This window comes from Aplidium turbinatum, chromosome 13 (genome assembly GCF_918807975.1).
Source record: "Aplidium turbinatum chromosome 13, kaAplTurb1.1, whole genome shotgun sequence".
In the NCBI taxonomy this organism is placed as follows: Eukaryota; Metazoa; Chordata; class Ascidiacea; order Aplousobranchia; family Polyclinidae; genus Aplidium; species Aplidium turbinatum.
In genome coordinates this window covers 15,597,965-15,619,687 of record NC_137484.1, presented here as the reverse complement: position 1 = coordinate 15,619,687, position 21,723 = coordinate 15,597,965, and the positions used below count along the sequence as shown (strand labels likewise).

General features: G+C 38.0%; 1 protein-coding gene across 1 annotated transcript; it reads left to right on the top strand.

The window, feature by feature from the left end:
• Nucleotides 1-1,222: 1,222 nt before the first annotated feature.
• Nucleotides 1,223-20,960, top strand: LOC145781842 (phosphatidylinositol 4-kinase beta-like). Its single transcript, XM_082593522.1, has 14 exons — nucleotides 1,223-2,160; nucleotides 2,584-2,774; nucleotides 3,118-3,413; nucleotides 7,935-8,136; nucleotides 8,653-8,782; nucleotides 9,667-9,901; nucleotides 10,565-10,716; nucleotides 10,893-11,080; nucleotides 11,363-11,576; nucleotides 11,991-12,122; nucleotides 12,733-12,884; nucleotides 13,313-13,445; nucleotides 14,263-14,383; nucleotides 19,309-20,960. The coding sequence occupies exons 1-14, from the start codon at nucleotides 1,273-1,275 to the stop codon at nucleotides 19,488-19,490; spliced, it is 3,216 nt and encodes a 1,071-aa protein (XP_082449648.1). The 5' UTR covers nucleotides 1,223-1,272; the 3' UTR covers nucleotides 19,491-20,960.
• The last annotated feature ends 763 nt before the right edge of the window (nucleotides 20,961-21,723 follow it).

The window sequence follows — 21,723 nt, the reverse complement described above, 5'->3', positions numbered from 1 at the left end:
GCAATTATAAGCTAGGGCTGTAATAGTTAAAATATCGAACAATATTGAAATAAATATCGATATTGAAAAGATATTGTATCATATCGAAAATTCGATATATCGCCCAACACTAACCTAAAATGTTTAAGCAAACGCAGGAAGCTGCACAGATAATCTATTTACTCAGTACCGTACAGAACTATCATCAAATCAGACCTACAAATTGATACCGCTTGGGGGATATTAAAATCACAAAGATAAATTACATACGGTACCAATACTTAACAAGAAAAATAGTTTGTCGCAAAGCAATACAACAATATGTGCTGTAGCACCGACAAGACAGATTAAAGAGACGGTGTATAATATACAAAATGCATAAAACACCATTGACAACTTACACAAAAATCTCTTACAAACATATTGATTTGTTATTTTCTTTGCTCTTCTTATGAACTTTGTTGGACCGTTTACAAGTTTTCTGCAAATCTTGTCTACCTTCTCTTTTGGCATTGACTTCTGCCCACATTCTTTTACTCTGCAAAAGCGACCTTCTTGTTCGAATTTTTTATGCCATGTTCAAATCTGCTTTCCATCTGGCCCTTTTCTTCCAAATTATTGTGCACGCCGCATGCACAGTCTTATTTGACTGTGCTCTAGCATACTCCAGTACACAAAATGCATTTTCTACGCTATTGTATGGTATTTCTACATTTAAAAAGAAAAAGGCCGGAAAATTAAAGGATGATGAACTTTTATGTTGTATCTGTACATACTGTTAAAATTTGAGATTGTATAAATGATAATTGGCAAAGTTACAATCACTAATGTACACTGTGTGTACATACAATGACGTCAAATTTTTGGAAACACCCTGTCTGTGTATTAAAGTCAACTTTTTTGTTTAAATTATACAATGCGAGATACTGGATTACTGGTGTTTTGAAACTGTAAAAGTAAGGGTATGGCACTAAAACTTTCGATGCAGTAGAATGCGGCAAACTTGACACTGTTTTGCTGGTCCTGGTATAATAGGTCCTTGCAGACGATGCTGCTTACTAAATAAAAACTGAGCGGTCATTGACAGCTTTTTTGTGATCAAGATAACTACTCTAGATGCTTATATTTAACTTGAGATGCTTTGCATTAATAACCAAAATTAGAAGCATAAAGAAATGTTTTTCTTTCATGCCAAAGTTTTCTTACAGTTTTTTTGTAGATCTTAACTGAAATAAGCCATAAATAAAGTATATTGCAGATAGATGCTTTTGCATATTTTACAAAGAAGTGGATATGAACCAAGAAGCATACACAAGTCGAAAGGCTGATGATAATCTTAGGTTTTTATCCAGCATATCACAAGATGTTGAACTTTCCAGTGACTATCCCAGTTACTTAGTCAATTCAGATATTCACTCTCCAATTACAGCTCAGCCTCAACTGAACACAAATATGGACAGTCCAGAAAATCTCGTTTCTTGTAAAAATTTAGTGCCTGTTTCATCTGAAAAAAACAACTTTTTGGATGACACTCTCACAAAAGATCCTGTAGTAAATTTGGAAAACGGAGATGGAGTCTTCACATCAGTATCCGATTTCAGCAGTGGCCTTACAAATAAAGCTTTTGTTTGTGAAGATGAAGCCGTCACTCCACGCCCTCACAAGATGAACTACACTTGTGCACATCCTCAAGCATGCACTGAATGTAACACAAACAGCTTTGAACCTATTCGTGAAAATGACAATGAAATTTATTCTGATCGTAAAGACTTTGTGCTTAGCAAACTACCTGAAGTCATTGAACATGAAGTAACTATTGTTGACAAGCATACAACATCACGCGCTCCAGGTAGAGCGTTAAGAAAACTTGACCCTAGAAAACTGAATCTTACTTTAGATTTATTTTCATCAAAAGCAAAGAAAAAAGAGAAGTTAAAAAGCACAAACTCTTCAAATAACAGTTCTCTTTCACCTAAATCTACCTCACCTTTTCATTCAAATGTCACTACTGATGTGATAATGGCTAACACAACAGAGTCATCTGAACAATTAAGTACTTCATCACTACCAAGCAACCCAAGCAGCAGCACTATAGTTGCTCAAGAACAAGAAACAAACTATGCTACAGAACGTCCTGTATCTCCAAAAAAATCTTGGCTGCTAAGGCTCTTTGAGTCCCAGGTAACAATGTGTACCAATAAATCTTGTAAATATAGCCTGTATATATTTTTGAAGTAAAACATTACTATTTATTTACAAAGTAAAATTCTATTTGAATAAGACCTTCTGATGATCCGTTAGGTGAAACAATTTGTAAAGGCTTCAGATAGTAATAACTATATTTGATTTATTTTTGAAGTATATATATCAGAATTTTTTTAACACAAAGTTGAATAGGCTTACAGTGTTTTTCATCAATGTATTTCTTCACACAGTTATTGCATGTTTAAATTTCTAATTTTAGCAGCAGACAATTAAACATTTTTGAATTGTCGTTTACCATTTTTATACTGTAATCCCAGATGTTGCGTTGTTGCTCGAATGTAATACAATGTAAGGCAGTTTTTTTCTTTTGTAAGGAAATTATATACTGTTTTATTTCAGGTTTTCGACATGTCGATTGCTTTACAATACCTTTTTAATTCTAAAGAACCTGGCGTCATGGCTTATTTGGGAAATAAATTGTTCATGTTTCCACAAGCTGAAGTGGATTTTTATTTGCCAGAATTACTTGTCATGTACATTCATATGAATCATGATATGAGAGAAGCCATTCACCCCTACATTGTAGCCAGGTAAGAAAATGACTTTGATTTAACAGAGTTTGGAAATCTTGCGATTATAAAGTGATGGCCTTAAAATGTCTTACGTCCCTTGCTAATAAATAATAATGTGTTTTATTAAGTGGGTTATTACCAGGGATGTGGAGTCGGGCAAGCTCCACCTCCTTGGTTTATAACTGGTCGACTCCAGACACATTAAAATCACCTTTGACTCCACGTCCACAATCCTGGCAGGGCTGGTAGAGTCAGGTGAATAATATTTGACTCCGACTCCCCAGTTTATAACTTTGATCCCAAAACCACATTTAAATAACATATGAGTTCGTATTGATGATTGCTTTCAATTTTTTTTTAGATGCAAAGTCAGTGTTGACTTTTCTCTGAGTTGTGCATGGCTCCTTGCAGGATATTCTGTGTCCATGAATAAGTCAAAGCGGTTGACTCGAGCGCAAAAACTAAGAAAACTTATTTTAAATGGCAATTTGAATAATGAAACATTTGAAGAGAAGGGAAGGGAAAAGGCACACTATGCCGTTGTTATCAAAACATCTTCCTCCAACTTATGCCGAGTGTCCAGTGGTGTTGATGAAAGTTATGCCAAAAGACACAAAAGAAAGTCACATAAAAGGTCTAAGTCAGATATTATGTCAGGTAAAATATACATGTTTATTAATGTGTGTCAGGGTGTTGGATTTCTAAGTGTATTTCATCTATTCCAGTTCAAACAGCCAAAGTCATCCAGTTTTTGTGTTGTTTTTATTTTTTTACAGAAAAGTTTGCGTTTGTTTTTGAGAAGATTTATTTAATATATATATTTAATTATTTATGCAACTTATTTTTGTGTAGAGCTACGAGCATACAATAAATTATGCTTTAAATCAGGGGTGACGAACCTTTTTGCGGTCGCGGGCCACTTTGTCAATTACACCGAGTTATCGGGCCACACAATTTTTTAATCGTAACCTACTATGAAATCTTTTAGAAGCGACTCAAGATATTATTCATGAAAACAGTCTTCGAAATTAGCGTCGTCAATCGGCAATTGCCGAAGTGATTGCCGACGCAGATGCATGAATGGCGCATTAGCGTCGGCAATAAAAATGCCGAAGCCATTTGAGCGCTTGTATGGACCACAAGATTACAAAAAAAACTAATTTTCTTAGACTATACCAGACTAGAATGTTGATTCAATCTTACTATTGCTGGATGCTTTATTTGGGTTACTTCCTACTTCGCCGGCGCTTAGACACATGCCCAGCTGGGAGAATTGAATCTTTTATAGAAATATCACCCTATTTGCATTGACTTAACGCCAGTAGACGTCAAATTATTGTAAGCTTCTACTCCTTATTGCGCCTCGCTTTCCGTTGTCTTGTCCAGCTGATACAGCATCTAATGATACCGATTCTGGGGAGCAAGTCTTTTAGGCGCTGGTCTAATAGGCGCGCACACTGTGGCGTCTGGATATTTAGGTGCGGAGCACTGTGGCGCCCGGTCATTTAGGTGCTACTCCTAGTAAAGTCTGTAGATTGTATTAGCTTGGCAGCTTGCCAGAAAATTATATCATGGCTTCAGTGAGTGAAGCTGCTAAAACCGGCAATGCTTTTCACACAAAATGTTACATTGAACAGAAAAATATATTGTTGTTTTATTAGTTGATTTATTATTGTTTTATTTGTTGTTAGTCCAGGTTTGCTTTGGCGAAAGCTATCAATAAATTATTGAAGCTTCCGAACATTATTGAGTTCATTTTTAGTTAACTCTTTCGCGACCACGGACGTATACACACGTCTTGGGATTTTTGCCATGATAACCAAGGAAGTATCCCTACGTCCAAGGTTAAAAGGTAGCCTATTTCAAGCAAAAAAATAATGTAAATGATGGCAGATCCATAGTCTTTGCCTGTCCTTTTTTGCCTAATTAAAAAAAAATATTTTGGCGGTGCAGTTATCAGATGAGGACTTCTTAAAGATGGGGACACAGTGGATTTTTTTTCTTTCACTCATGGGAATTGGCAGTCAAAACTGGCTAGGCAACCCCTTACTTTGGAATTTCTCGATCAAAAAGACTGTAGGCTAAATTACGTAAACTTTTTGCTTAAAATTTTCCAAATTTCTCCATAATCATTCTGCTGTACCTCCTAAAGCATTGCGCGCAGAAACGAAGTAAATTTTTTCTCATGTGCAGAATTGTTTTGGCATTCGATTAAACTACATATATTTTCATATTATTGTATCATGCTTGGGTAGTAAAAATTATAATGGAGTACACTTTTCTGCCAATTTTTAATTTTTTAAAAAATTAGAAAAAATACCTTTTGGAAAGTTGCTAGTTGTACATAGAATGTTTTAAATTTTATTGCAAAGCTTTGCATCTTCAGATAGCTGAAGATGTATGCTTTCATTTGATGTCAAGATTGTGCGTCTACGTCGATCACATGACATGTTTTTACCGCGTAAATACAACAGATTTGTGTGAAAAATGTCTGGTAATTTAGATTAAATATAAATTACTTCTGTTCGGGATGGATTGGCCATGTGACGAGAACGCGTAAGACGCTCTACTACTGTTCACATGAATACATTTCTACAGGGCATATAGGCTACACCTTGGTTACAAGTTGCAAGCATAATGGTAAGACTTCGCTCGTTAAACCTAGTCCGGGTTTTGACGGAAAACTAAGTTACTCTTCACTCAAGCCTACCGCCCGCTTGAGTACAGCCTACGGTACATTTTTTACTGATGTTTAGTTATTATTTGACCTAACTAAAAGTGAACTCAATTTCATACATTTTCGGAAACTTGAATAATTTATTGATAAAGCTTTCGCCGGCGCAAACCTGCACTAACAACAAATAAATGCTGAACACGCGCATTAAAAAAAAACAACATATTTTTCTGTTCAATATAACATTTTATGTGAAAATCATTGCCGGTTTAAGCAGCTTCACTAACGGAAGCCATAACATATTTTTCTGTTCAATATAACATTTTGTGTGAAAAGCATTTCCGGTTCAAGCAGCTTCACCCATATATTTTTCTGTGTAATAAAACATTTTGTGTGAAAAAGCATTGCCAGTTTAGGCAACTTCACTCACTGAAGCCATGACCAACAACGCACACGCATTAACAAAACAATATATTTTCCTGTTCAATATAATATTTTGTGTGAAAAGCATTGCCCTACGCCCCTACCTGCCAAGCTGATACAATCTACAGACTTTAGTAGGAATAGCACCTAAATGAACAGGCGCCACAGTGCTCCGCACCTAAATATCCAGACGCCACAGTGTGCGCGCCTAACTGTCAGCGCCTAAAAGACGTGGACCCCGATTCTGACTAGTTCTTTCTCAAACAGACTTTGTGTTGCTCGCAGTATCCCAATTGTGCCGAAAATATGTTAGCTTACACGTAAATCGAGATATAACCCACCGGGAAAATTAAATCGATTTGTGCTGACTCGAACGTTGAATCAACCCAAAATTAACATACTTTCCCCATAGGCGTAGCCAGGGGGGAGGGCGAAAGGGGCCATGCCCCCCCAAATTTTCAAAGTTTGGATTCCGAAGTTGAACCCTTTGTTGAAAATACAATATAATTTGCATAAATTTATATCGTTTTCCAAGACATCTGGCTATTAACACCCCCCAGGACTTGTTTTAGACACACAGAAAGACACCAATAACTTTTGCAAATTGTAAATCACGCAAAGTTTACACGATTTACGCTTCTTTTAACTAATCTGTGGAAGCAATTTCAGAATCGCTTACTTTGTTTGGTTTTTGTGTAGCTGAGTTTCATGTGTTGTCTAATTTTAGCCGCAGTTTTTGCTGTTTATCTGCTAATAAATTTTATATAAATATTGCCCTGAAAGTGTTTCCAGAAAGCGCTATAATCGATTATTTGAGTGTAATTTTGCAAAAATTTTTTCCACCAGCTTTATTGCTTCCCTTGCTTAACCCACCAGGATACGACACTGCACATCAGATGGCGATGTCTTAAATCAAACACTTTGTCGTTCTCTTCAATTCATCAAATATTTGCCCCCCCCCCCCCCCAATTTTTTTTCTGGCTACGCCACTGACTCCCCCCCCCCCCCATAGGCTAAGTTATTTAACATGAATTACCGTAACAGCTTGCGTATCGCGTTGCTCGCTTTATCGCTACTTTTGGTATTATTACATCACAACAAATCAAACAATGTGGTCGTGATAGACGACTCTAGTATATTTGTCGCTTCTCGTTTTACATGTTTTAGTACAATCTTTCCGTAATAAAGGTTCACAGCAATTGCCGAGGCAATTTTAACTTTTGCCGTTTGGTCTCGGCAACTTTTTTGCCGAAGTAAAAATATGCTAATTTTGAAGACTGTGAAAAGTAACAAACGGCAGATGAAAGGAATAAAACCCACACAGTTGAAATTATCTTACGCAGAATCGAAACATACAACAGCAAAAAATAAAAACAAATCAACTTGAGCAGTACTTGCACTGATAATGAAGACAGTTTAATTTTCGAAGCGTTTGCTTTGCGGGCCGCACAAAATTCTGTGACGAGCCGCAGGTTTGTCACCTCTGCTCTAAATTATACTCAACTACTCATGTTCATTATGTCATGTATATACAAATTGTAGGCTACATTGTACAGTAGCCTATATGTCGCAAAAAATATTTTATGTTAAAAATATCCAAATGTGGTTCCTTGCGTACCGTACCACAAATGGAAAAATCACCACGCGGAATTACTTGTATAGTAATAAGGGGTCTACTACTATTCGGTGAGTCCGATTCGGTGAGTTCCTAACCTCTAACCCAAACCCTAAAACGGCAATGATAATTAGGCTACGGTACCCAATAATTAAAAAAAAAAATTAAAAAAATCCCCCTTTAAGGGATCGGACTCACCGAATCGGACTCACCGAAACGGGCCATTCCGAGTAATAAGGCGTTTAAGTCTAGTGTGCTGACGACTGACAAGACTTTAAGGTTGAAACAGTGACGTCATGTCTGCAATTATACAATAAATATATGTATTACTATCTAAAGATTGTTAACCTTTGACAGCCTGTTTCACCTAAAAGGAGGATCATCAGAAGGTCCTTATTCAAATAGATATACTGTATTCAAATATGTTTTTTTAGGTGAATAATATAAATATATGTATATGTTTAAGCTGGAAGCAATGGAACAAGCTTTTCTTACAAGCACACCAAAACTGGTAGTGAGTGGGATTTGTCGACTGGCCATGCATTTGAGTGTCATACCATTGCTAGTTTAGCAGACAGGCTTCGGCCTGAAAGAGAGTTCATTAAAGCTTTGATGCTGATCGGCAAACGACTTGCAACTCAGCCTACTAAAGATGCCAAAACTCACAGGCAAGCCTTAATCTTTAGATTTCAGTTACTTATACTTGGCTAAATTTACTGGGACTGTTGGAAGATTTTCTTAGTATGTGACAGTGTGATTGTGTATGTATGCTGTGTATAAAGTGTGTTAAATTTAAAAGTAGTGTATATAAAAGCAACATAATTGTCTGTATCTTAAGAGTTGTATATTGTCCAGAGAATTTTATAGGGACACTTTAAACAAACTCAAGCACTTTATGTATCACAATATACATTAGATCATTTTTGTTGAGGGTAAAGATTATGTGAATGTCATGTAAAATTGGATTCCACAGACTGTTTAAGAACTTTTTTAACTGTACAATAAATTGTGTAAAATTTTTAATTGCAATGTTGCAAGTCTGTTAAAATCCACTGTAATATCCATTTCTCAAACACTTATATTCGTACGTTCTTACTCCTGACGTGTACTTTGCGATGGTAATCTTGCCTTTTTGCACTGCATCTTCTTTATTGCTCTTGAACACTTTACTTTTCAACCGTCAGGTTAGTTGCAGAGATGCAGCTGTTGAACCTCAACCTACCTGCCAGGGTGTGGCTCCCCTTCCACAACAGTCAGCACCACATTGTCAGGGTACCTCCTTCCGCTGGTGTTGTTCTCAATTCAAAGGATAAGGTTAGCAATTCGTTTCACAATGCCATCTTGAAAGTACTTGTCTGCAATCAAGTTGTAATTAATGGAACAGACTAAGCCTTGTTGTATGCGGCCTGTGCTGCAAACTACAACCGTACATCTAGTGAAATAAGTATTAAGTAGGCTTAGAGATGTTCATTGTTCAATCCAAGACTTCGCTATTTTGCAGAAATTATGTTTATTTTCTTATTATCCTTAGCTTTCCATGATCCTAATTATCCTTACCGTACAACACCGAATGGGTTATTCTGACACAACCATTAAATAAAAGTCTCAAGTTTAGGTTATTAACATTTTACTATTTTATTAACATTCAAACAGTGAGGTTATAACGCATCAGGTCTTCATAAGTTGCTCCTTGGCTACCTTTGCTTCTGTCTGACCGACCAATCTTTTTTGAAAGATGCTTATCAAGTTTGTTCAATTTTACGAAAATAAGTTTGTTATGCTTTCAAAAATATATTTTAATTTCTAACTATTACTGTAGTTGTTATACATTTTTTCACGAATTAATGCATTGCAAGTTGTAGGAGAGAAGGTACACAAATACATACACACACTCGTGATTGACCAAAAATTGACAAGTGATTGACCAAAAATTGATAGACTGAATAACAATTCAGGCAAGAGAACAGCGAGCATCATGAAAATAAAAAAAACTGAACGTTTTCGATACTGCAACTGTGCCTTTCTCAGGAACACTTACCAACTACATTTTACATGTAATTTCGCTGTAACCTTAGCAATCATAATTAAGCTCTGACTATTGTTATATGGTTGAAAATAGTGGATAACTTGATTTTTTGTTCAAACTCTTGCAAAAATTTCTGGTTTTAATTGTTGAGCACTATTACACTTTTTTTCAGGCTCCGTATTTGATTTGTGTCGAGGTTTTAGAATGTAAAAACAAGGCCACAGACGAAGTTCCAACCAAACTGCTGGAGAGCTCATTAAGATTGGCGCTCTCGGAAGAAGATTTGAAAGCAGATATCACTCCTCCCATCTTCTCGGATGAGGCTGCCACAAACAGTCATAATGGTGCTGTCCGAAAACTCAGTTTCACCCCAAATGATATTGCCAGTCATTTACACAGAGAATCAGGTGGGATGAATAAAATGTTTCTAATTATTTGACTTTTGTCAGGCCTTCTTATTCTTTTGGCTTCATTCCCACTATTTCCATATCTTCTGTCACACAATCTCCCCATATTCTTTTTGGTCTTCCTCGCTTTCTTTCACCAGCTTCCAATTGTCTTATTCTTCCGACATAATCTTTGTCTCTTCTTACGACATGACCCAACCATTTAATACAACACTTTTGCTTTTACAAATTTCACAATACTGTAGAATTCTTTCTTCCATGCATCAGCATTATGGTGTCGTTTTGTTTTATGTATTGATTGTATGGTTTAATTCGAGTTCAGCAATTTTAAACGTGTTTCTGTAATAAAAAACAGGCGTAAAAACGCATATCTACTCTGTATGTTGGTTCCAATGATTCAACTTAATTTCAAATATTGGTGTGCGGTGCTGGATCTGAAAGACACCCTTATGACTGAAATATTTTTGGACAATAACAGAGTAGCTTTTTTACGTTGAAACTTCACTTGCTACCTTGCCACTCCACTGGTACTTTGTAACACAAAATACCAAGCAGCCAACCATTTCACTGCCCATTTTGATTATTAGAATTTTGTTCATACTCGAAGATAACATTAAAGCTTCAATACCATTATCAGCCGGCTTTATTCTTTGATATTTATAGCTGACAGCAAAGCCTCGGACGAAGGAATCATTGGTGATTCTGCAACCATGGAGACCGAAGACGCTAATCTGTCACTATCAGCTGCTAATGATGAACGAGAGTTGACTGACGATGAATGGTCTCAAAGCGACATCAATGATCTTCAGATGGAGGTTGTTTAGTTTACGTTTCTTTTGCATTACTTTTCTCCATTTTGCTTCAAAAAAGCCTGGTCTTCATATCTCGAAATATTAGACCTCGATCAGTTGTCTGCAGTGAATGAATATCCCTCACATGTAAAATTCCAGTCCACTTTCTCATGCTTTGTTTCATTATTTTATATTTATAGTCTCCCACTCAGCAAGGAAATGGCTTGCACTCAACATGCTCGCATCCGCATATCGCAATGAACACAGAAAACAGCAGTGATTCGGTGTCCATTTCTCGCATGTCGGTTTTGTCGCTTGACAGCATCGTCAGTGGTGATGCCGTCAGTGTTGACAGCCATGAAGTGTACATAGCCGCCGGAGAAATACGGTGAGAAAGCGATCAATCAGAATGTAGAATCTTGATACCTCTTATTACATTAATTCAAGGTCTGCAGACGTTGAATCAATCTTAAAAGGAAGGATTTTGCTTGCTTAGATCATCATTTTTTATGGTACAAGACTTGAAGGAGATTGTAAACGCATTGGTTGCTTTGTAATTGTGTTTCTGATCTCTTCAAACTTTTTCAAAAACGGTTCTCAAAATTTAAATGGCGTCAAAGCGTTTTTCCACTAAAGCTCTAACTTCAATCTCATTCGATTCGTTTTTCAGTCGGAGGTTAACGGAGAGACTCCAAGGTCAGCAATCATCCGGTTTCCGCCGTGATCCTGACGATCCTTCTGCCGCCGCCATGAAAGAGCCGTGGGAAGAAAAAGTCCGTCGGATGCGGGAGTCTTCTCCTTATGGCCACCTGCCAAATTGGAAATTGCTTACCGCCATTGTAAAGTGTGGAGACGACTTGAGACAAGAGCTGCTTGCTTATCAGGTATTTGTCCTAGCAAGCAAAAAACGTTAAAACAAAGTAAAAAGAACAGATTTTGCTAGTTAGATTGTGAAATTGCAATGACTACAGAAAACCGCGTTGTGTCCTATTGTGTTGCATAATCGTAGATCCATACACAAGATTGTGTTTGATCGTTTTTTGTTGTTGTAATATTTCGATGAAATCAATGACTTATGTCATGTTATGACGCAATGTCTATGACGTCATATGCCATTTATTTTTTCGTCAAAACTTAAAACAATACATTTCTGTCACTGAAGTCACGTGCAAATGTCATGAACAATTCTCAACTTTTTTAATTATGTGTCTACTAGTGCTATGTGTTACGTATAATATACATCGACGTAATCTTAGTGTTAACAAGCGTTACCTGTCATTCTTTATTTGACTGCATAGATGCTAGAACAACTACACCGCATTTGGACTGAGGAACGTGTTAACTTATGGGTGCGACCCTACGAAATAATCGTAACATCCATGGACAGCGGAATCATCGAGCCCATTGTGAACGCAGTGTCCATTCATCAGGTAAGGTTCATGCCTAGGTTATGCAGGCGTTAAATCAGCGTAAAATTTTTTTTAACTGCACTTGTGGTGTCCGTGATAACAAAATCTGTCATTTTTACATTGATTCGACGTTGAATCAATGTAAAAATGACGGATTTTGTTGTCTGAGATAAATTACAATCATGCTGCTAAAGGCGAAACTCAATCGATACAATCTTAGAGTTGATCACTGTGTGTGTAGGAATATTGGTGATCTTGTTCAAAACTGTCTCGATTATACTGTAGATTGGTGCTTTATTATTTCTTAAATTTTGTGATTTGTTTCAGTCGTAGCCCATGTGCTCCACAAGGTCACTTTTTGGGTTTTTAAGAGTTCTTTCTTGCCAGCAAATGAGTACGTTTGATTTAACGTCCGCAGACGTTGAATCAATGTAAGAAAGGATCAGTTTGTTGGCTTGGCATGTGCATTGTACAAATAGAGTTTTACAACTGCGTGAAGTTGGTTAAAACCGACATTTCAATTTTATCTTGTTTTATTTTTCGTGCTTTAAAGTTCAAATGACAAGAGTAGTGTGGTATGCATTAAGTGTAAAAAGCAATCCTTTTTTTTAATCAATCCACGAATTCGTAGATTAAAAAGAACAGCCAAGGATCCCTGCTCAATTACTTCTACCAAGAATACGGCGGTCCAAATTCCGAAGGATTCTTGACTGCCCAGCGTAACTTTGTTCAAAGCTCTGCTGCTTACAGCCTCATATGCTACTTACTGCAAGTGAAGGACAGGTGCGTTTTTGTTTTAATGACGTTTCAATGTGACAAGCTAAGCATGCAATTTCATAAATTACCAGTTTGTTGTCACTAGTCGGAACTGGTGACTACTTCCCAGACAACAAATCAATGTGTTTTCGATCAATGTAAAAAATGGTTGATTTTCTGTTATCGCGGTAATGACGTGTTGGCAGAAAACAACGCAATCACAACTTCTAACGTGTGATAATTATTCTCTTGTTTGTGAAGATGTCATGTGGACTTTGTGCTGATTTCCTTGTACATCTAACTTAATGAGCAAGTATTCGATTGTTGTCGCCTCCCTAGGCCTGGGTGTTGCAGTGACTGAATTTTGCTGAGTTATGTTTTCGCCATGTTAAACAAATATTTTTAACCGTATTTTCTTCAAACCGATCATAATAATGCAAGATTTTTTTTCATAGGCACAATGGAAATATTTTGCTGGACGCTGAAGGTCACATAATTCACATTGATTTTGGATACATCCTGTCCAGTTCGCCGAAAAGCTTGGGTTTTGAAAGTTCGCCTTTCAAGTTGACAGAAGAGTTTGTGGAGGTAATTTTCAGCTCGTTTAACGACATAGCGTGAACATGAAACTCTGCCTTCAGTTAACCTTTAAAAAACATCTTTGTCAGCAAAACCTCACTGCAGACACATGATTGACAACAGGTTACTTGGATTAAATGACAGGATTCAAAAACAATGCAAATCCTAACAAAGTAACATACATATTGAACTCAAACGTTTTGGCCAAAATTCTATGCCCTCATCAAGAAATGATTTAAATTGTATTTGTTTCTTGTTTTATATTCGTTTCGTTGGATTTCTTAATATTGTTACCGCTCAAAATGCTATACTTGTCTAGTTGTCTTGTGACTATATTTTCTGCTTATCTAGTGGATATATTATATAACAGAATAGTCTTGGCAGCTTTGGTGTATTTTTCTTAAGTTTGTTTGTATTCAGCTCGTTAGAGTTAGGCTACTATTAATTATTATTTCTCATTGTCATTTAAATATTATGTAGTTCTTTGTTTACTTAAATGTACTAGAACCATTTCCTCATTAGGGCGTAAGCTAGAGTTATTTCCGAAAACCGTTTAGTTCAACATGTATGTTCGTTTTTGTATTATTTTAAAATGATGTCATTCAATCCAAGTAACCCAGCCAGCAAAACTGGTCCTTTTTACATTGATTCAACGTCTGCAGACCTTGAATCAATGTAAAAGGACCAGTTTTGCTAGTTGGGAATGTGTTATCAATCATCTGTCTGCGGTATTTTGAAATTACATCTTTCCGAAAGCTATAAAACCTCACTGCTTGTATACATCGTACTCATGACGTCTAACAAGGACAATTCATCTCTTCTCTAGGTCATGGGGGGCTTGAAGGGAGACATGTTCGAGTATTACAAAATTTTAATGTTGCAAGGTCTCGTGTCGGCAAGAAAGCACATGGAGAGGATTGTACAACTTGTTGACATTATGTCAGCTGGTAGGTTGCTTGTTTTATGACCTTTTTCACCTCTAAGCCTGTTAGAACAACGGCTAAGCAACGTGTTCGTTTGAAGCATAAACAATCCGGACAGAAAAATCCGTCATTTTTACATCAACGTTTGCAGACGTGGAATCAGTGTAAAAATGTTGTCTGGGAACACATGTCGTAACGTTGTTTACTTGCTTTAATCAGTTTCAAAACAAAACATGATCATATTCTTAAATGCTAACCCGCTTAAGCTTAGGTCGCTTTCATGAAGTGCGTCTGGTAGGATGACGTTTTGCATGTCTTGATATTTCAGATCACGTTTTGGTAATTTAGCGTTACGTCAGTCATGTCCTTTGCTGTGGTGAACGATTGAGTACGATTAGAATTGCCAGTTTAAAATTAAAATAAATGAAATACATCAACTCAAAGAATTTACTTATATAATTTCACTTTGAGTTGATAATTGCTAAACCTGGACTTTTGGACGTAATTTCGAACGAAACTGACTCTTTCAAGTTAGTTGAAATGTTGTTAGCACAGTAATCCGAAGAAGCCGTTCTTTTCCAGTCAAGCAAGTAGACGACAATGGGGGTCTTGCTTTGGTTTAACTGTTGCTTTTGAACTTCATATTTTTCTTCATTGGGAAACAGTAGTATTTTCTTTTCAAGTTAAGAAACCCATGTCAACAACTTCCCTAGCAAATAAAAGTTGGGATTTTCAATTCAATGTAAAAAAAAAACGTTGAAACAGTAAAAAAATGGTGACTTCTTTGCAACTTGACTGGGTCATTTACCCCCTGCTCACAATCAAAGCAAAGATTCTGATTTGCTGGCCAGGAAAGCATCCTACCAAAACACTCACTACTTCTGTAACGTTTTGATGCCTGGTCTGGGGATGGAAATATACATGGAATGTATCACCAAATTCTAAAACTGGCTTTGGTCTGTTTGGTATCTTCCTTGCCATTTAAATTCAACTAGGTATTGAATTCTGAAAATGAGACTACGTGGCTTAAAAAATTCTTACAGTAATCGGCTGTTTATGTGTTTAATGACTTGTTTGATGAGAAAAAATGGAAAAAATGGGACATACACAATAGGCGACCGCAAGTTCTCCAAACTTGTAAAGAGGGAAACGTCTGATCTCTGGAAAATCCCAACTCCAGACGAGGAAAGCATCTCTGATGAATTTACGTCGGATGAGTTCACCGCTGCCCTACAATCAACTAAGGCCCCTGGTCCCGATAACATCTGCCCCGAACTTGTACTCCATGCTGGCACCGCCATGAAGTCTTGGCTGCGCAAATTCCTATCTTCCTGCTTATGCCAACTCAAAATCCCCAAAATTTGGAGACGAGCCAAAGTAGTCGCGATCCCTAAGCCTCGTAAGCCACAAGAGGATCCGAAGAGCTATCGACCTATATCTCTTCTCTGCATCCCTTTTAAAATCTTTGAACGTCTTATCTACACTTGAGTCGAACCAATTATAGACCCACTCTTGCCCCGGGAACAAGCTGGTTTTCGACGTGGAAGATCTACTGTAGACCAAGTCACTCTCATGACTCAAGACATCGAAGACTGCTTTGAGGCAAAGAAGAAGGCTGGTGCTGTGTTTCTTGACCTCACAGCCGCATACGACACCGTATGGCACCAAGGCCTCACCTGCAAACTGCTCTGCCTGTTCCCGGACAGGCACATGGTCCGCATGATCATGAAGCTCGTTTACAACAAAAGCTTTACTCTCACCACCGGAAGTGGTAAACCAAGCAGGTTATGACGCCTTAAGAATGGCGTCCCTCAGGGATCTGTCCTGGCCCCCCTTCTGTTTAACATCTACACCCACGACTTGCCAATCACGGTATCCGCAAAGTACGCCTATGCCGATGATTTGGCCATTCTACACTTGTCGAATCAATGGGAAACATTAGAAGGGACTCTAAACCAGGACATGTCGACGCTTTCGGCATACCTCCAGAGATGGAGACTGAAGCTCAGCGAAACCAAAACAGTGACGACAGCCTTCCACTTAAACAACCGGTGTAACGGTCCAGGAGTTACTGCGGTCTGAAAGTTACCGTAACTTCTGGACCGCGTATACGCAGTCTGAAAGTTACTGCCAGTCCAGAAGTTACTTAAACAGGGTTTTCAGATTTGACGCTTGCAGCAGATTTGTATAAATGATTTCAACATTGGAAACATGTTGAACTTGAATTAAGACTTATCCACCATTGCATCTTAACAACATGATTTACAGCAGAAGCGTAATTGGGAATAAAGCGAAAATAAGATGAAAGTTAAAAGATGAGTTTTGTACCAGAAGTTGTTGCTGTTTTGGAATGAAATTTGTAACCTAGCCTAACAATTTACGTAGGCTATCATTTTAACCTGATTTGTTTGTATTATACCATTTGAAGTTGTGTCCGTGCGTTGGCAAATAAATTTGCATGGGGAGGTGATTGACTAGATGACCACTTAGCCTATAGTCTTTTGCTGTCATCCTGATTGTGCTATGATGCAACCTACGATTCGCAAGTGTTATGAGTGTTTTATTGACTGGTGTCAGGCTATATGGCTCTGTTGAAACAAATAGTTTAATTGATTATCGCTCCAAACATTTCAAAGTTTAAATCGTGGCTATACTTGAATCGGTGGCATTTAATAAGCTATACAGGCCTTAATATATCGTGCAAAGTTTGCATTTGAAGGCTGACTTGTTAGCCGCTGGTCTTGAGTTGTAGTTGACGAACATAGTCTTTGACTATATTTTATGTAGGCCTATTTCATGAAAGTTAAAACCAAAGTTTTCCAGTGAATGAAGCACTGAGCCCATTTTTGGTCTAAAGTAACTTAGGCTACATGTAGGCCAACCGGTAGTCAAAACGCCATCAACCTTCAGTGAGTAGGCTATCACAGTCTCACACGAGGGGAAGGCTTTAGCTTTTACGAAAGTGTTGAACACTTTGAGATTCCAATGAATTTCCGTTGGACTCCCATCGAAAACACGTGGCACGAAACTTAAAGTCTAGAATTATGGTTTCGTGGTGAGAATATTTATCCTTGGGATTCATCTTTCGCATACTTGCAGAGGGTTTAATCTACTGACCAAGTGAAGTTTCAGTCCATTTACAAGTTTTCCCAAAAGAAATTCGAAAAAGCACACCCACTTACAATAGCAGTAACTTTTGGACTGCTTCTGCGGCGTTGCAGTCTGGAAGTTACTGTCAGTCCAAAAGTTACCAGCGGTGCCCGGCATTTTCACAATCGATAGAAAAGCGAAAATTGTTTCAACTAAGTGTAATGAATTCATTGCTCTCAAACTAATGCAAGCTTTTCAGTTAACATTACAAAATACTTATAATTATTAATCTGACCTTTTGAGAGGTTAAAAATTTAATTATTTTTCAAAACAAAATTAAATAAAATTTAAATGAAATATTTGGCAACTCTTGTAACTTTTGGCATGCAGTAACTCTTGGACTGCTACACCGGGAAGCGAAGCGTGAGCTCAAGATCAACACCAATGGAAAAACCCTGCCCTTCTGCCCAAACCCTAAATATCTAGGGGTAGTCCTGGACAGGTCGCTCACTTACCGTCAACATTTGGAGTCACTACGCAAAAAGATCTCAACACGCACAGCTTTGCTAAGGCGCCTGGCCGGCTCAGGCTGGGGAGCCGGAGTTGATACCTTGCGCATTGCCACCATCGCGCTAGTTCACGCTCCAGCAGAATACTGTGCACCTGTCTGGAGCCGCAGTGCCCACTGCCATCTAATCGACACTGCCATAAACAACGCCTTGCGTATCGTGACAGGATGCCTGCGACCTACACCATCGGAAAATTTCCCTGTCCTTGCAGGCATCCAACCAGCTGAGCTTCGTCGCGAAGAAGCCATCCTGTCTCTTTCTCGTCGCGCTACAAACCCCAACCACTTGCTCTATTCAACTCTCTATGAGTCTGTGAATGAGAAACCTCGGCGACTGAAATCGAGACACCCATTTGTACGTGCCGCACAACTCCTGATGAAAACTGCTGAAGACCAATCCATCAGTGCGGCTACCTGGGTGGACCACCAATGGAGCTCGGAGTGGAAGAAGAACTCCTCAAGACTCCAAAGTTTCATCTCCGACACCAGCCACCACCCAACCGGAATGCATTTGCCAAGGAAAGCCTGGGTGCGGCTCAACCGCCTGCGTACTGGCGTCGGACTATTCCGCTTCAACATGCACAAATGGGGGATGGCTCCATCCGCGATCTGTGAGTGTGGCATGGAGGAACAAACCGTAGACCACACCATCTGTAACTGCGCCATCTACCATGCGCCAAATGGTGTGCGTGGTCTGCGCTAATTGGATGACGAATCAATTCAATGGCTGCTCGACACCTGCCCAAACATCTAGACCGCGTCGCCGCCACTGCCCAAGGGTGGTAAAAGGCAGAGCCCCTCGACCCCTGGAGTGGCGAAGAAGGTTCAAACGAAGAAGAAGAAGAAGGCATGATTATGTTTCTTGTCAGTACAATGTGATGCAGACAATCGCAAAGTTTAACTTATCTTTTCCTACTTAGCATACACCTCGCTTTATCGAATAACTGGCCTTTAATTGGTGAATGGCGTAACGAGAAAATTGCTCAGAAACGCCAATTGCTTCATACAAACGATGACAATTGTCATGATAATGATGTTGATTATTATATTTTTCGCTCTATGTGAAAACATGGTGTACAATCGCATGCCGCACAGGGCAATGAGCAAACGCAAGTGCGTGATAATTGACAGAATCTTCATAGCGACAGTCAAATACGTTCACCACTTGTCCATGCTCCCTCGATAGCAAAATTTGTCATTTTTATATTGATTCAACGTCTGCAGACGTTATTGTTATTTTTTACGAAGCATCTACCAACAAAGTAAACGCAAACTCAAACCTTGTTTTCAGGTCCATCGCTAGCTTGTCTACACGGGATTAGTACAGTTCGAGCCTTGAGAGAGAGGTTCCATCTTTCTTACACCGAAGATCAACTTCATGAACTGATCGAGAACATGGTCGAAGGTTCCATGAGATCTTGGACTACAAAGTTGTACGATAACTTCCAATATCTAACAAACGGAATTCTTTGAGACTCAACAACAATAACCCCACAACAATCTGAGTTATATTTTTGCTTTGAAAAACTTTTCCGATGTTGTTTCTTATATAGTCACTTGCCCAGACTTTTTTTTTGTCTCATGAATTCTGTCGTTAATGTAGCAAATTGTCCAGTTGACTGTAAGACTGCATAAGGCTTTTAGATCATGGGGATGCGAAACTACGTGCATCCCCGTTTGGCTTATCCGCCACACTAGAAATGTTACTTGTTTTCTGATTTACAACAACTTTTGATGAAGTACATAACAGGAGTGAAGTTAGTTTTAAAGTTATCGGAGGTTTTTTAAAGCAAGCTAGTAACAAAGCATAAAAAGTTGTCAATTGACTCTTCTAATGTTGCCGAAAAAGCGGAGCTGCGCGTCTCGTGATGTAATTTTCCCAGACTGTTAAACGTTTCTCGTTTTGTGCTCTTCAATTTTATTTTTTTTCAATTGGTAATGGTTGTGGTGTACAAAGGAGTAGTATACAGCAAAATCCGTTATTTTTACCGTCTGGATTTTGATCGCCAACGACGAGCACACGCAGTCTTGAACGTTATACCTTGAACACTACAAGAAGATATCTTGATTGATTGAAGTTTTAAACTGATGAACTCGTGCTTTTGCCTATTTAGCCGTAAACTGTTGAGCTTGCAAAATAGTTTTGCTTGCTGTATTGTACGTTTCAATAGTGGTTACACGTCTTTTCTTCAGTGTTATAATATTTTAGTTTGTTTAACTCTGAATTGCAACTCAGATGTGCTGTTACAATTTAGTGGCATGCATTGTTTAAACAAAATCGTTAATGAAAAAGCTATTAATGAATTTGATGATTGATTTGCTAAAGATTTTTATACAATCTAACTAAAAATAACGTTGATCTGATGCAATTGGTTTATTTTGACTAACACAGCTTTTGTTTTCACATAAATACGTACCATCTGTGATGTCATAACCCAGACAGCAAAATCCGTCATTTTTACATTGATTCAACGTCACGCAAAGGCAACGTTCTGTTAAAGGCCAATTCAGCATCTGCAGATCTTGAATTAATGTAAAAATGACTGAATTTGCTGTCTGGGGTACTGTACTGTTGAAATGAGTCATTTTCGTGTTGTGCTTTCGTTGAGTTAGGTTTGTTGAGTTGTTTTTCGATTGCTTGTTTTGCTGCAAAGAAATAGCATGATGGTATACACTATACATTTTTGATTTTGGATGTGGAGCAATTGCAATGCAATGATCGTTTTGAATTGTACTTTCAGCTTTATTGAGTTGCAAAGCAAATCAATTGTCGCTATTAGAATCTGTTTTAAATAGGGTACAAAGGATTATGGGATGGTTTTCCGCTCCCTGTAATAATTGCTTTTTCATTGTTTGTAAACTATATTGTTACAGTTGTCGTTCTGCTATGTCATCGAATTGTCAATGCCGTGCTTCTGTCATTAAACATTCGTTAGATACAGTCACAAATCTTTCTGTGTTTGTTTATCATCATCATCGTCGTACTGCAATTAATTTCTTTTCTTCAAACTCGGTCTCCTCCATCGAACAAGATCTTTTGCATTTCCGAAACAATGGAGACTCCAATTCTGATCACTTGAAAACGTATTTTCTCTGCCGCGTTGTTTCAAAAATGAGAATAACTTACAATCATTAGCCTAAGCGCTTATGCTTCATGAAAGAGTTGCCGCAATAATCTTTAGCCTAAATTCTAACTTTTCTTAAAGGCCTACTCAATGAAAATTTCAAACGGGAATTAAGCGTTAAAATGCGTAAACTGAACATTCAAGAATACATTTCAAGAAAAATTACCGAAAAAAAATTGTTTTCAATGGCGCTGGCAAAGCCCAAAGTCCAATGTTTCATTTATTTTCATTTTTTTTCAAAATAACCAAAAGTGCAAACACTGCTCGAGAATACGTCACAAAAGACAGCAATAACAAAAGCCACGTTACCACATCTGATGTTTTGAGCAAACTGTGTGATGTTGAAATCTGATGTTTTGATGTACGGTAACTTACATACATGCATAGCCTACAGTCAAATCGCCCGCAGTAACAATTATTGCGAGATCAGCTGATTGCTAGTCTCTAGTGACGCAGACTGTACAGTCGCACGCTTCGCTGCTCCAGCCCAATCTAGTCTTGAAAGCTCTGACAAAAGCACGCGCGCAATGGTGGTCAGACCGCAATGGGGCAAAATTTTATAGATTGTATAAAATTTTGTG

Coding starts and splice junctions, on each gene's coding strand:
- LOC145781842 (XM_082593522.1), top strand. CDS start 1,273: ATGAACCAAGAAGCATACACAAGTCGAAAGGCTGATGATAATCTTAGG. Junction 8,137..8,652: donor AAAGATGCCAAAACTCACAG/GCAAGCCTTAAT, acceptor TTCAACCGTCAG/GTTAGTTGCAGAGATGCAGC. Junction 12,885..13,312: donor TTACTGCAAGTGAAGGACAG/GTGCGTTTTTGT, acceptor TTTTTTTCATAG/GCACAATGGAAATATTTTGC.